Below are 14,271 nucleotides of genomic sequence, written 5' to 3' on the forward strand. Positions count from 1 at the left end.
AAGGAGCTACATCCTGGAAACTACAAAGCATTATTAAACCAGATTGAAAAAGATACAATGAAATGGGAAGATATACTGTGTTCATGGATTGAAAGAAGAAGCAGAATTAAAATGGCAATACTACCCAAAGCAATATACAGACTTAATGCAATCCCCCTTGAAGTCCCAATGGCATTAAAAAAATAAATAAAACAAAATATCAAATTTGTATGGAACAACAAAAGACCTTGAATAGCCAAAATGATCCTGAGAAAAGAACAAAGCCAGAGGTATCGCACTACCTGACTTCAAATTATACTATAGAGCTACAATATTCAAAACAGCATGGTATTGGCAGAAAGCCACACAAAGCAATGGAAAAGAATTGAGAGCCCAAAAGTGAACCACATGTATATGACCAAATACTTTTTGACAAGCCAGAAACACACAATGGAGAAAAGGCAGCCTCTTCAATAAATAGCGCTGGGAAAACTGGAAAGCCACATGCAAAGAATGAAACTAGACTAGTTTTTCCCCATATACAAAAATTAATTCAAGTGGATCAAAGACCTAAATATAAGATCTGAAACAATAAATTACATAGAAAAAAATAGGTACTAAGTTCATGGACCTTGGTCTTAGAATTTGACCCCAAAGGCAAGGGAAGGCAAAAATAAATGAATTGGGACAGTATCAAACTAAAAACTTCTGCACAGCAAAAGAAACTACCAACAAAACAAAAAGCTACCAACTGAATGGGAGATGATATTTACAAACAACAGCTCCAACAAGGGGTTAATATTCAAAATACATAAACAGCTCATACAACCCAACACCTAACAATCTACCCATTTAAAAATGGGTAGAGGACCTGAACAGACACTTCTCCCAAGAAGGCATACAAATGGCCAACAGATACATGAAAAGACGCTCAAGTTCACTCCCTATTAGGGAAATGCAAATCAAAACTGCAATGAGATACCTCCTCCCACCAGTTAGAATGGCTGTTATCAACAAGACAAGTAATAACCAGTGTTGGAGAGGTTGTGGAGATAAAGGAACTCTCACTCAGGGCTGGTGGGAATGTAGACTGGTACAGCCACTATGGAAAACAGTCTGGTAGTTCCTCAGACAATTAGGAATAGAGTTACCATGTGACCCAGAAATCTCTCTTCTGGGTTATCCACCTGAGAAACTTGAAAACATTTATTTGCAAAGATAAATGTACCCCTGGTTCGCTGCACTATTCACAGTGGCTAAGACATGGAAACTACCAATCCCCTTTTGACAGGGGATTGGATAAAGGAGATGTAGTATATATATTCTAAGGGATGCTACTGAGCCATTAAAAAAAAGTGAAATACTGTCATTGTGACACCATGGATGGACCTTGAAAATAGGTAAGTGAAATAGGTCAGGAAAAGCTAAGAACCATATGACTTCACACATATGTGGGATATAAAACTGAAACTCAAAGACAACAGTATGGTGGTTATCAGTGGGAAGAGGGGTTGGGGAATTATAAAAGGAGGCAAATACACCGAGATGGAGATGATTTGACTTGGGGTGGTGGGCACACAACACAATAGAGATTACGTATCATAGAAATTTACATTGAAACCTATATAATTCTATTAACAAATGTCACCCCAAAACTAGCTACCCTCTCCCCCTGCCTCATAAAGTTAAAAAAAACAGCCGGGGCCTGTGAACCCAAGGTTCACGGTTCGATTCCCAGTCAGGGCACATGCCTGAGTTGCAAGCCAATTCCCAGCAGGGGACCCATACACAGGCAACCATACATTGATATTTCTCTCCCTCTCTCCCTCTCTCCCTCCCTTCCCTTCTAAATACTTTTTAAAAAAATCTACGATATGGGCAAAAGTAAGTTTACAGTTGTTTGTACACAAAATACAATGATTAATAAATAATTGTACAAAAGTAAAGTCTGTTCTTAAAAAAGTTTAAAAAAATTTAAGATAATCCAAATTGACCCTAGACTAACCAGGCTGAATAACTGTGGCCAGCATTTCCAGGCTCTTGGCAGACAAAGCCAGAGTTTAGGTTGCACACTGGGCAGAGTATATTCTATTACCAGGTGTCCTAACAAAATGATGGATTTTTATAAATGCTCTAAAGGCAAAGTGACAGGATATTTGAAAGCGGGGGTGAGTGAGCAGTTTACCAATTTCGCCCTGGTGTACAATAGGTTCCCTTTGTTAGGCAGCCAATAAAGCTTCTGAATTTCAGCTGGAGACCCGCGCCCACTTCCAGAATCTGGGGGAAAACTATTATCCAACGCAAAGAGTGTCAAGGTGCCGACAACAATGTGGGTAGAGCACGCCAGGGAAGAGAAGTGGAAGCCGAGACGGTGAAAGGTTAGAAAAGTACGCCGAGGTGGGAAACCAGTTTCACTCTCTCCACCAAATCCGCGGGCCAGTTCCCTCCAAAAGTTGTACAGGATGCCGCCCCAGGTTTCAGCGATGTGGAGGAAAGCAAAGTCCCACTCGTACAGAAACTACCACCCTTCGGAAGCTAAACAGTGGTGCGGCTGGGGGCGGGACCGGAAGTTAAGGCGTTCCACTAATTGCGACACCGAGAAGTGACGTCACGTCCGCTCAACACAAAAGGCCCGACGCTTTCCTGCAGTCGGGAGGGCGCCCCTCCAGAATGAACAACTGAGCGTGCGTCAAAGCCGACGCACGCGCCGTAAATCGTCGGCGGCGGGCACTAGCGTCGTGAAACGGGCCAGAGCCTGCGCAGACTTGGAAAACTTAGGCGGACGTCAGAATGGCGGGCACTGGGCTGGTGGCTGGCGAGGTAGTGGTGGATGCGCTGCCGTATTTTGACCAAGGTTATGAAGCGCCCGGTGTGCGGGAAGCGGTGAGTTCGGGGCGTCTACGTCGGGGACTCGGCGTTCCCCGGCCCTCGGACTGGAAGAAGCCCCTAAAAATCGCTGCCCCAACACTGGCCCCTGTTCTCGTCCTTAGGCTGCGGCGTTGGTGGAAGAGGAAACTCGCAGATACCGACCTACGAAGAACTACCTGAGCTACCTGACAGCGCCGGACTATTCTGCTTTTGAAGTAAGTGTGATGGCCTGAGCCCAGCGTGTGGGCCAGGATTCCCGCGAGCCTTTATTCTGGATTGAGAGCTTTCCCCGCGATGAAGTGTCTTGCTTAGCTTGCATAGATACTGTCAGTCTATTGAAAACAGCTAGAAACTGTACTTGAACAAACAAACAAAGAAACAAAAAAACAGCTAGAGAGGTAAACCTTCTCCGGGGTTCTTACTCTGAGACCCACGGAAGGACTTTCTGAGGCTCCGCGAATCGAATTACCTAACAGTGCAGAAAATGAGTGTGCATGTTTTTCTGAGATACGTTCCTTGCGTAAATTCTCGATGGGCTCCTCTGTGTGATGTCTGAGGTCCACTCTAAAACAGGTGATCTAGTGTGTTTAAGTGTGTTTGAGCTTAATTGCCTAAGTTCCTGAGAACCACTGGAGGGCGGCCTTTGCATAAAGCCTAAATGTTTACAGAATGTGAATGACGGAAGGGACCAACCATATCTCCGTAATGCACTATTTACGCATTTATAAAGCTTTGAATAATCTTGCACCCAAGATAATACTTAGGGTCTACTCAGCTAAACTAAATGAATGTAACGTAGTTTTAGGTTAATGGATTCTCTTAAGCATTTTAATATATACATCGTTGGAGTTCCCCCCCCCCCTTATAGGTAACCATTTATTTATGAAAGAATTCTGTTATTAAAACTCAGTATTTATATTGAAGTAACATAAGAAAATATTGGCTAAGTTTTAAGCAGGAGAGAAATGTTCCTATGATGTGCTATTTTTCCATGCTTTTAAAAACATATTGTTACCCAAACACAAATATTACCAAATCAAGAACTAAGTACAGTAATGCTTTCTTACTAGACTGATTTCTGAAAGTTTCAGATTCTAAGTTCATTCACAAACTTTCAAACACTTGTATCAGTTTTTTCTTACTCTCTTAAATACAACACATTTCCTATCTTTATCATTAGTATACTGATTATTTACTCCTTTTTAATAATAGGAGCTTGCGAGTGTACTGGGCTCCTCACTTCCTCAGTCCTGAAAATAGCACTGTGAACTATATTCTGATTTTTTTAGATGCGATAACTGGAGCTCAGAGGCTAACTGATTGGCTCAAGCCCTTACCCACTCCTAGCTTTGAAACTGTTCTTCACTGATTGATTTAACAACTATTTACAAAGTGTTTTCTATGACAGGTAGGGGGGCACAGGACAAACAAGGTCCATACTCATGGAGGTCACATTCTAGAGTGTGACCACAGACAAATTAGTCAGAAAATTAGACTGTCGATAAAGCTATATGAAGAATTAAAGTAGTCATGTGATACAGTGACTAGGAACTCCTTTAGTTGGGGTAGTTGAGGAAGGCCTGCCTGTCTGAGCTTCAGTGCAAATGCCCCACAGGCAGGGATCTTTTTTGTCTCCTTCACCCACTGTGTCTTCGTCACTTAGAGCAGTGCCTGGTACACGGTAGGCACCCAAATATGTATCAGTTAAAGTGCTTCTGAGGCAGTTTTATTTAGTGAATGCCTAATGTGTGCCTAGAGTTCTTTTTCTAACAGCCTGGTGAGTGCTGGCTCAGTCACCAGGAGAGAGTTGAGCTAAAACTCCAGCTCTGTCATTTACTAGACTAGCCATGCGAGTTAGGTGAGAGCTCCTGTGTTAATAGTTTGAGATGCTTGTCCTACACTTTTACAGTGTCTCTCTTGTCTAATGTTAGTTCTTACTCTTTGTCTGTCGCTGTGTGAAAGCCTGTAGTTAGAATACCCTGGCTCTCTGTAGGAAACCAGAGAACTACATTTTCTTAGAGCTTTGTGTAACTCAGAAGTAGTGCAAAAAAGGGCTTTCTCCAATAAAAAATGTTTAATGCAAAACTTTTAAACGAGGAATGTGGGCTTCTGGAGGGCTCTTTTTGCTTACTCTTTAGTATACACTTGTTGAGAAAGTTGAAGCCTCCAAAAAGCTGAGCTTATATGGGAAAACTGAGATGCTACTATAAATACTTCACTTAAGTAGTTCTTTATATTCAGGGCTGGAAAGGTGCAGAGCAAACGGAAGAGGATATTGACCAAAACATTGGACCCTAGAGAAATAGAGTTATACCACAATGTCTTTAAAGCCGGTAAAATTGTTAGGCCAGATAGCAGAAACCAGTTCATTTTGCCCATTCCCCATTCTCTCCATTCTTTGCAGAAAGTAAAGTGGGAAAATAACCAGAACTAAAAAAAGAAACTACAGGCTTAGGCTCATATCCCTAAAACAAATTATTTTATGCCCAAGCCCGCTCTTCCCCACCCCTATTGAATACTTAGATCCATGGTTCTCGACATTGGCATTATCTTAAAAGGAACTGGTGAGTTAAAAACAAAAATTATAACCATGTCCAGTCTCCACCTCAGAACAATTAAGTGGGACTGGGGGAAAGAGGTGGATGTGGCTGAGACTGGAATTGCTTTCAAAGCTCCCGGCTTATTCTCTTGTGTCCCTGGGACTGAGAACCACTTATCTAGGATTAATCCTTTGCTCTGTGGGCGCCTTTTTATATGAAGTGTGTGCATGTGTTCTCCAGCTCCTAGAGAACATTGAACCCAGAGACTTGTGAGAAGGGAAATGATCCATTGTAATGGGTAACGTAAAGTATAAATATTTAAGTAGGTTAGATTCATTGTTCAGTGGTAGTTGATTTTAATTTGTCTGTATTATTTTGAAAACAATTCTTTCTCCAATTTATACACCAGACCGACATAATGAGAAATGAATTTGAAAGACTGGCTGCCCGACAACCAATTGAACTGCTCAGTATGAAACGGTAAGTCAGTCCCATTTCTGGGTTCAGCTGGCCTCATATCATTATTTACTTTAGTCTTAATTTTTTTAGTAAAACTCCAGAAGCCATGCTACAGCAAATATTAAGAAGGAAAAATCCTTGTCTATTTTTATATATTTGTTTTTCATGCTGTAGTGTTTCGTATAATCTTGTGTTAATGTTCAGAGATATTCTTTGCACCATTATATAAAATGCAAATGTATTAAAATCCAGCCACAGGGGAATGGTAAATTGTAATGAAGTTCATGTTTAAGATTTCCCAGGGAGCCCTGGCTGGTGTGGCTTCTTGGATTGAGCACTGGCCTTCGAACTGAAAGGTTGCTGGTTCAACTCCCAGTCAGGGCACATGCGTGGGTTTCAGGCCATGTCCCCAGTTGGGGGCCTGTGAGGCAACCAATTGACAAATCTCTCACACATCGATATTTCTCTCCCTCTCTTTCTCCCTCCTTTACCCTCTCTCTAAAAATAAATAAAAATTTAAAAAGATTTACCAGGGGAATGTTCCTGAAGGGACATCTAGTTCTTCACTGCTGACATGAGTCTGGTGGCTTCCGATGATGCCTGCCTCACAAGTGCGTGGCAGCCTCAGCAAACACAGAGTGCCTGTGGTCCCACCCCCCTCCTGTGCCCTCTCACTACAGAACTGTTCTCCTTCCTCGGGGGAAAAACCCAAACACCCTCTAAGATGGAGATCTGATTGCTTACCATCTGAGGTCCTTCCAGCTCTAAAATACTGTGGAATAACGAGAACCACGAAGCCATCTGTCAGAGCCAAGTCCTCGGCTAGGGGGCCATGGGCATACGTGTGTAGGGCGGAGGAGGGATTCGAGTGTGTACAGCCGGAGGACCAGACTTGTCTCTCCTTGTGCTCCATCTCCTGTCTGGCCTGGGTGGTAAAGTGGAACCGCTTCCCAGAGTCCAGCTCTCCCGTGACCTGGCGCTTCCGCTCTGAAGAGATTCCTGAGAGTAGCTCCTTCAGGGCAGTAGGTTTCAAAGCACAGGGGATGACCCATTAAACCGCAGGTTGTGAAGTGAATTGGGTAAAACGCTTGTGAAGAGACATAGGATAGAAAATGTCAGAATGCATTGCATGTAAAGATAAATATTGTTTTGTGAAATGTTGGTTCAACTGTGTATTTGTGTAGTGGCTCACAGTGTAAAATGTTTCTTAGTGTAGATTGTAGTCAGACTTGAAAGTATATAAGGTATGTATAAAGCTGTTTTTATTTATTTATAGAGAAGAACTAAAAAAGAAACTATAGGCTTTACTTTTCATAGACAAAATGGAAACTCTGACGAGTATACCCTTTAAACTCTCCTTTCCTCTTTACCTTGTCTATGAAAAACTATAGGGAAGAGAGGAGAGAAACATCGATGTGTGGTTGTCTCTCGCACGCCCCAACTGGGGACCCGACCTGCAACCCAGGCATGTGCCCTGACTGGGAATCCAACCAGCGACCCTTTGGTTCATGGGCCAGTGCTCAGTCCAATGAGCCACACCAGCCAGAGCTTAAAGCTTTTTTTTTTTTTTAACTGGCTTATTATTTCTTGATCCCAGTTGCATACCTCTGGATTTTTTATGGGAATAATTGGAGTTTTTATAGTATCTAGTAAAAATACTTAAATGGAAATAAAAACTAAGTTTGTAGGAATTCACGAACACCAGGCTGACATTTGTGAAGAGTGTTTGCTGGCTCCAAGTATTTGTCAGTGACGTCATTTAATGTCTAATATGACAACCCTTCATATGAATGTATTATAGCTTAGTGAATCCATTCACATGGATGTGGACAGTTTTCGTGACTGTATGTAACTTTGCTAAATCTTATTTGTAAGTTGATTGTTTTTAGGATAGTTCTTTATTATTATAAGGTGTTCATCTTCCGTCTTCTCCAGTTGTTAAAGTGTGTATAGGTCCCCGGAGGCATTCTGTTGGAGAGAGAAAGGTTTGGGGGACCATGTAGTCACATTGTTCTTTACTCTCAGGTATGAACTTCCAGCCCCTTCTTCGGGTCAAAAAAACGACATCACCGCGTGGCAAGAGTGTGTGAACAATTCCATGGCCCAGTTGGAGCATCAAGCAGTTCGGATTGAGAATCTAGAACTCATGTCACAGCATGGATGCAACGCCTGGAAAGTATATAATGAGTAAGGAGCTGTTTGCCGTTTCTTAAAAACCCATTCTACCCACAGCTTTGGTGTTTTTTTTTTAAATGGGGAAAGTAGGGTTGGGGAAGTGGGGAGAGAACCTTCAAGTTCTTCCAACCAAAGGGGAGCCTTCGGGGTCAGCCTCTGGTTTGACAGGGAAGCAGGCTTGGCCCAGGGATGTTAAGTGAGTCATCCAAGGACACACAGCTATTTGGGGCACAGCTGGAGCTGGAACCGCTCACTCCTGTGACACAGTGTGATAGGTTTTGATAGAAGTATTCAGAGTATTTGAGAAGGTGCCTGTACTCTTAAGAGGGAGAGGGGTCCAGCACCAGCCTGCGAACTGACAGGTTGCCCGTTCGATCCCCAGTCAGGGCATATACCTGAGTTACAGGCCAGGTCCCCGGTTGGGGCCATGCAAGAGGGGCCATCCAATTGATGGATTTCACATATTGATGTTTCTCTTATTCTCTCTGCCTCCATTCCCTTCTTTCTAAAAATAAAATTGTAAAAAAAAATTTTTTTGAGAGAAAGTTCCCTGTTACTGGTCAGTTTTCTTCTCTCTCTACTTAGCAGTAGACAGGAGGGGAGAATGACAAGGTGAAGAGGAAAGGAGAGTTTAAAAGGGTTTGCTCCCCAGAGTTGCCATCTTGTCGATGAAAAGTAATGACAGTTGAAGTGATTTCAGTTCACAAAATCAGAGTATCAGTAAACCGCATAAAAGACCTGAAATAGGATTCAACTTTGATACTATGTTACTTAATGTTTCTGAGCTTACTTTCCTTGCACATGAAATAGGGACAATCTTACCTGCCTCAAAGAACTCTTGTGAGAATTAAATTAACTAATTTTATGTGGTGTCTTAACATGGTATTTGGCATGAGCGTCTCCTAAGTATTGGGTTGTCCAAAAAGTTCATTTAGTTTTTTCTGTATGATGGTTCTAGTAGTGCTTAGTTGTATTTAACTTCATTCAAAACAGTGTTGTTAGATTGTATTGTGACATCTGTCATATCAGCGTGCATTTTTTTTAAAAACTTAGCAAAACTGGCGAATTTTTGTACAGCCATTTTAATATTGAAGATGGTAGAAAATGCACATTTTTGGTACATTATGCTTTATTATTTCAAGAAATGTAAAAGCCAACTGAAACACGAAAAAGATTTGTGCAGTGTACAGAGAAGGTGCTGTGACTGATGGAGTGTATCACAAGTGGTTTGCAAAGTTCCTTGGCACTATTGACACTTTGGCCAAATAATTCTTTGCTGTGGGGCTGTCTTGGGCATTGGAAGGTGTTTAGCAGCAGCCCTGGGACTCTACCCACTAGAAGCCAGTGGCAATGGGAGACGGCCGACATGCTCAGAATTTCCAAATCAGTGAGGTACTGTGAAAATGAAAAATGTGTCTTTTACAGAAAAAAAACTAAACAGGCTTTTTGGCCAACCCAGGATTAACTGTTTTTAAGTAAGAAAATTTGACCTGGTGTCAACTAGATCACCTTTAGTTGGTACTATTCGATTTTAATGTGCCTTAATCTGATTTTTCTTTTTCTTGCCTAGAAATCTAGTTCATATGATTGAACATGCACAGAAAGAACTTCAGAAGTTAAGGTAATTTGTTTCCTCTTGTGTCAGAATAAAGTTTAGGTGAGCCCCCTTTAACAGGAAGCTAAACAACAAAACAAACACGCAAGCAGAATAAAAACAAAGACACTGAAATAGAGGACAAGGGGACAGTGACCAGAGGGAAGAGGGAAGGGAATTTAAGGGGGAAAAGGGGGGAGGGATTTGGAGGAACAAATATGAAGGACACAGGGATGAGAACTAAGGTGGGTGGAAATGGGAGGGAGGTGGGAGCACAGGGCGGGGGGGGGGGGTGGGATGGGAGAAATAGACAAAAAACTGTACTTGAAAAATAACTAAATAAAATTATTTTAAAAAAAAAGTTTAGGTGAGCCCTCAATAAGTAGAAGGAAAAGGAACCAGTGGATAAGTCACATGAGAGTAAGCAGTTGATCTGCACTGTGTCCAGCGCCTGCCATTGGGTTCGCCCCACCCGCGTGGCGGGAGACAGGCCTGAGGTCCGAAAGCACCTCTGCCTGGTCACTTGCAGTTTACAAGTCTGCAGGCATCGGAAGGAACTTCCAGAGGGGAAAAGGTGCAGAACAGCATGTATATTCTGGTTTCTGTTAAAAACAACCAAGCCAGTCTACCCATGTGCACGTGCATGTGCACAGAGTTTGGAAAGACAGCCACCAAAATCCAGACGGTGGGTATCAGGGAGGTGAAGCACATGGGCAGAGGACCTTCGGTTATAACCTGCATGTGTGTGCGTTGTGTGAAATTTGAGAAATAATAAAATTAACTTCTGGAATTAGTCTGTGACTCCATATATCTGTTCTGCTCAAGGGATGAAATATGTTGTATTATATTGACCATAGATTTTTTCCAGTTGATCGTAGTCAACAGAAAATGTAAAATGTAGGTTAGTTGTATAAATAATTTGTTTTACAGGAAACATATTCAAGATTTAAACTGGCAGCGGAAGAACATGCAGCTCACAGCTGGATCTAAATTAAGAGAAATGGAATCAAAGTGAGTACCTACAATTCTGTCATCTTTTAAATTGTGTAGCAAATTTAAAATCGAAAGTCAGCCATCTGACTGAAACAGCATTCAAACGGGAACCCGCGGCGGTCGGAGCCAGGCTGCTCTCCGCCTCCCTCTCCCCACTGCCAGGCCCCCATCCGAGGTGTGGCCGGAGGGCAGTGGAGGGGCTGCAGCCAAAACCAGGCCCGATGGCACCCGAATCCTGCCGATTGATTCTCTTCCGAGAGCGCCCTGTCTTCAGTCCACCGTTTCTGCTCTGAATGGGATTCTCCCCGTTTTCAAAGGGAAAAAAATAACTATTTAGTTAGCAGAAGGGGGATTTAGTACTTTCTTCCCCATGTCGTACGTTAGGCATCTTTTCAAATTTTTCTCAGGCAAATAAAATCTTCTAAACATATATGTATGTTTCTTTTTATTCATTTTAGAGACTTTATTTTTTTCTAGGGGAAGTTGCCTTAAATCTCCAGAATCTTTTTTGATTAACTCTAGAAGTTTCTTCACCATTATTAAAGTATTGCTTCTGCCCTCTTTTCTTGCCTTTTTGGTTAATCCATTTTAAATACTATCTTCCCTGCCATGGCTGGCGTTGCTCAGTTGTTTGGAGCGCTGTCCCATTCACCAAAAGACTGAGGGTTCAATTCCTGGTCAGGGCACATACCTAGGTTGCAGGTTCAATCCCTGGTAGTGGTACATATGGGAGGCAAGTAACTGATCTTTGTCTCTTACATCTGTGTTTCTTTCTCTTTCTCCCTTCCTCCCCCCTCTCTCTCTTCCTCTCTTCTTAAAATTAATAAACACTTTTAAAATACTGTCTTCCCTCACACTTTCCTATTTCTTGAATTCTTTTTAATTTTCTTAATGAAACATCTATTTTGAAATAATTATAGAATCACATGCAGTTGTGCAGAATACTGCAGCGAGACCCCGTGTACCCTTTCCTCACTCCCCCAGTTGTGCCTCAGTGTTTTCAAAAGAAAAGTTCAAAGTGAATGTTAGTGTTACAGCCCTGGCTAAAAATGCACATCTGGGAAACTGTTCAGAGACATTTCACAGTGAGTAGTTTTTCTGTTGTTTTTCTGTTTTAGCTGGGTGTCCCTGGTCAGTAAGAATTACGAGATTGAAAGGACTATTGTGCAGTTAGAAAATGAAGTCTTTCAGATGAAGCAGCAGCATGGAGAGGCCAACAAAGAAAACATCCGACAAGACTTCTGAGAAGACGGATGATTCTGTGGATCGAAAGGACGGCGGCTGGGCTTCTCCAGACCAGACACTGTCTGTGAAGGACGACATCACCTTACGGAAACCGCCGGCAGTGTTTAAAAGCAGTAAACAGTGGACCGTTAATATTCCCTTTGTACATTAACAGAACAAAAAAGTTCAACTCAGTGGTATTGTTTGTCATTACAAAAAATTTTTTCAGAGCTCCAAAATAATATTACTTTAGAAAAATATAGGATTAATTTTGAGCCACCTGGACCATATTTTGTATTCAAGAGATCTTTGTTGAAAATTTTCAATGTGTATAAGAAGTTGGGAACTTTTGGCTTATATATTTTTCAAATAAAGAGGTAGTTGTACACAAATTCTTGATTACCAAGTAAGGTGTAAGAAATACAGCGGCTCCGTGTACATCAGCTCTCACCGTCCTCCCCGTAGAACAGCTTCACAAAGCTCAGTCTGTGCGTAGCACTATCCGTTGCATGACCATGGATGGACTCCAGCAAGTTAAGCAGCTTTATCTCTAGGCCTTCCATATGGGAGCCAATAAATTGCCAGTTTTGCAAGTCAGTTTGAGTGGATTTTCTATCCCTTGCAATATTAGTCATTCTAACTTAAGTCTCTCAAAGTAAATACCCAGGTTGCTTTTTTGGAGGGAATTTGAACATGCAGCAAAACACTGATTTTTATAATGTCTCACAATAGACCATTTGGTTTGGGGTCACTTCCAAACTGAAACCTAAACTTCCATGAATAAAAACGCATTTGATCCTCAAAAACTTTAGATTCCCTGCCCAATTCAGAAACCGTATTTGCAGCATATCAAAGGATAAATAGTCTTCATGTATATAGATCTTTATAAATTACTGCTACATTCTTTTTATGATGGAGGAAGAATTACATTTTAATTTTAACAGGTTTGTTGTTTTTAAAGATGGGCTTAAACAGCACGTGTAATCTTGGTAATGATTGCCCCCAGAGTGCTCATGGCCGTGGCCTAGGCCAATTCACTGCACCTTCTCAGGCCAAAGAAAGTGTATGTTCTGCCCTCCTTGACTGAGGGGCCGAGTTTTAGGTCCTCTGTGCAATGTGCCCCCTGGCCCTCTGTCGTGTTGTACTACTCGCTAGGACGTCCTAGTCTAGTGTGGTGACCAGCTTGGAAAGCCGCATGTTTCCTTGGCCTGGGCTGGGTTCACGGTGTATTACTACATAGAAAGCAGTAGTTCTAATAATAAATGATGAGTGTCTAAATAAGACTGACCATTCTGTTTCTTTTTTAAACCTGTTGTGCTCAAAATTCTGTCCCACTGATTGAGGTTCCTCTCTCGTTCCTAAAACTGCGCAGTTTGAGGATGGCCCCAACTCTGCTGAAAGAAGCAATCTGTATGACCATGGATGGACGCCAGCAAGTTAAGCAGCTTTATCTGTAGACCTTCTCTACAGAAGCCAATAAATTGCCCATTTTGCAAGTCACTTTGAGTTGGATTTTCTATTTCTTGCCATATGAACCATTCTAACTTAAGTCTCGAGATAAATACCCAGATTGCTTTTTTATGAGGGAATTTAAACATGCAGCAAAACACTGATTTTTACAATGTCTCACAATAAACCATTTGGTTTGGGGTCACTTCTCTGTCTTAACTACAAGGGAAAATAACTGGGCAGAGGTAAGAGTGAAAACAACCTTAACCTGTCAGCTTCAGTAATTGAGCTTTCGCCCCTGGCTGGTGGGCTCAGTGGGTCGAGCACTGGCCTGTGAACCAATGGGTCACCCATTCAATTCCCAGTCACAGCACATGCCTGGGTTGCAGGCCAGGTCCGCAGTAGGGGGTGCACAAGAGGCAACCACACATTGATGTTTCCCTCTCTTCCCCTCTGTCTAAATAGTCTTTTTTTCTTTAATTGAGCTTTCTAACCCATATGAAGGAAATCTTTCAGCAATCATCAAGTTCACTGGCATAGTTGTAATTTAAATATTTTAATCGTATTGTTACCGAACAACAAGAGGTCCGAGGGAGGGGCAATACAATATTTGGCCCACCTAGGGATGCCCAAAACTGCTATACAACAGGGGCCCCTCCCAAAAACAAAATACTAAAATCTACTGGGCCCTTCTGTCCGCCGCCAATTGGAAAGACATCTTTTAATGCTAGAGATTTGTGAAAAGGAAACAAAATGTTTATTTAATGCTATTCAGGCCTAATGTCACCACTAAAATATCAAAGTCCTTTAGGGTATACACCTACACCCACACAGCGCTCCCTTCTCCCACTGTCCCAACTCCGGGTACCGTAAATCAGGAAAAGAGCACACGTCTGTGTTGCAGGCCGCTGGCACCGTCAGCTGTGTCACTGTGCAGGCAGGATCTCCAGTTAATCCAAAGTACTGCGGCACCCTCTCATGGTCCACTGG

General features: G+C 42.2%; 1 protein-coding gene across 2 annotated transcripts; it reads left to right on the forward strand.

Annotated features, from left to right (window-relative positions):
• Positions 1 to 2,647: 2,647 nt before the first annotated feature.
• On the forward strand, positions 2,648 to 13,332 carry BCAS2 (BCAS2 pre-mRNA processing factor). 2 transcript variants are annotated; one of them, XM_053656078.1, is made up of 7 exons: positions 2,648 to 2,862; positions 2,970 to 3,062; positions 5,797 to 5,867; positions 7,872 to 8,033; positions 9,592 to 9,642; positions 10,546 to 10,626; positions 11,702 to 11,767. In XM_053656078.1, the coding sequence occupies exons 1-7, from the start codon at positions 2,770 to 2,772 to the stop codon at positions 11,724 to 11,726; spliced, it is 576 nt and encodes a 191-aa protein (XP_053512053.1). In that variant the 5' UTR covers positions 2,648 to 2,769; the 3' UTR covers positions 11,727 to 11,767. The 2 variants fall into 2 exon arrangements, with proteins under 2 accessions (XP_053512053.1, XP_036991018.1); XM_037135123.2 differs by having other exon boundaries at positions 2,658 to 2,862; positions 11,727 to 13,332.
• The last annotated feature ends 939 nt before the right edge of the window (positions 13,333 to 14,271 follow it).

The sequence above is a fragment of the Artibeus jamaicensis genome, unplaced genomic scaffold (genome assembly GCF_021234435.1).
Source record: "Artibeus jamaicensis isolate MK-2021 breed Jamaican fruit bat unplaced genomic scaffold, CSHL_Jam_final scaffold_1689, whole genome shotgun sequence".
Taxonomy (NCBI): Eukaryota; Metazoa; Chordata; class Mammalia; order Chiroptera; family Phyllostomidae; genus Artibeus; species Artibeus jamaicensis.

Excerpts from the sequence above, each read along its gene's own strand:
- BCAS2 (XM_037135123.2), top strand. The coding sequence starts at position 2,770 with ATGGCGGGCACTGGGCTGGTGGCTGGCGAGGTAGTGGTGGATGCGCTG. Across the intron at positions 5,868-7,871 it reads GAACTGCTCAGTATGAAACG|GTATGAACTTCCAGCCCCTT; the intron begins GTAAGTCAGTCC and ends CTTTACTCTCAG. Across the intron at positions 8,034-9,591 it reads GCCTGGAAAGTATATAATGA|AAATCTAGTTCATATGATTG; the intron begins GTAAGGAGCTGT and ends TTTCTTGCCTAG.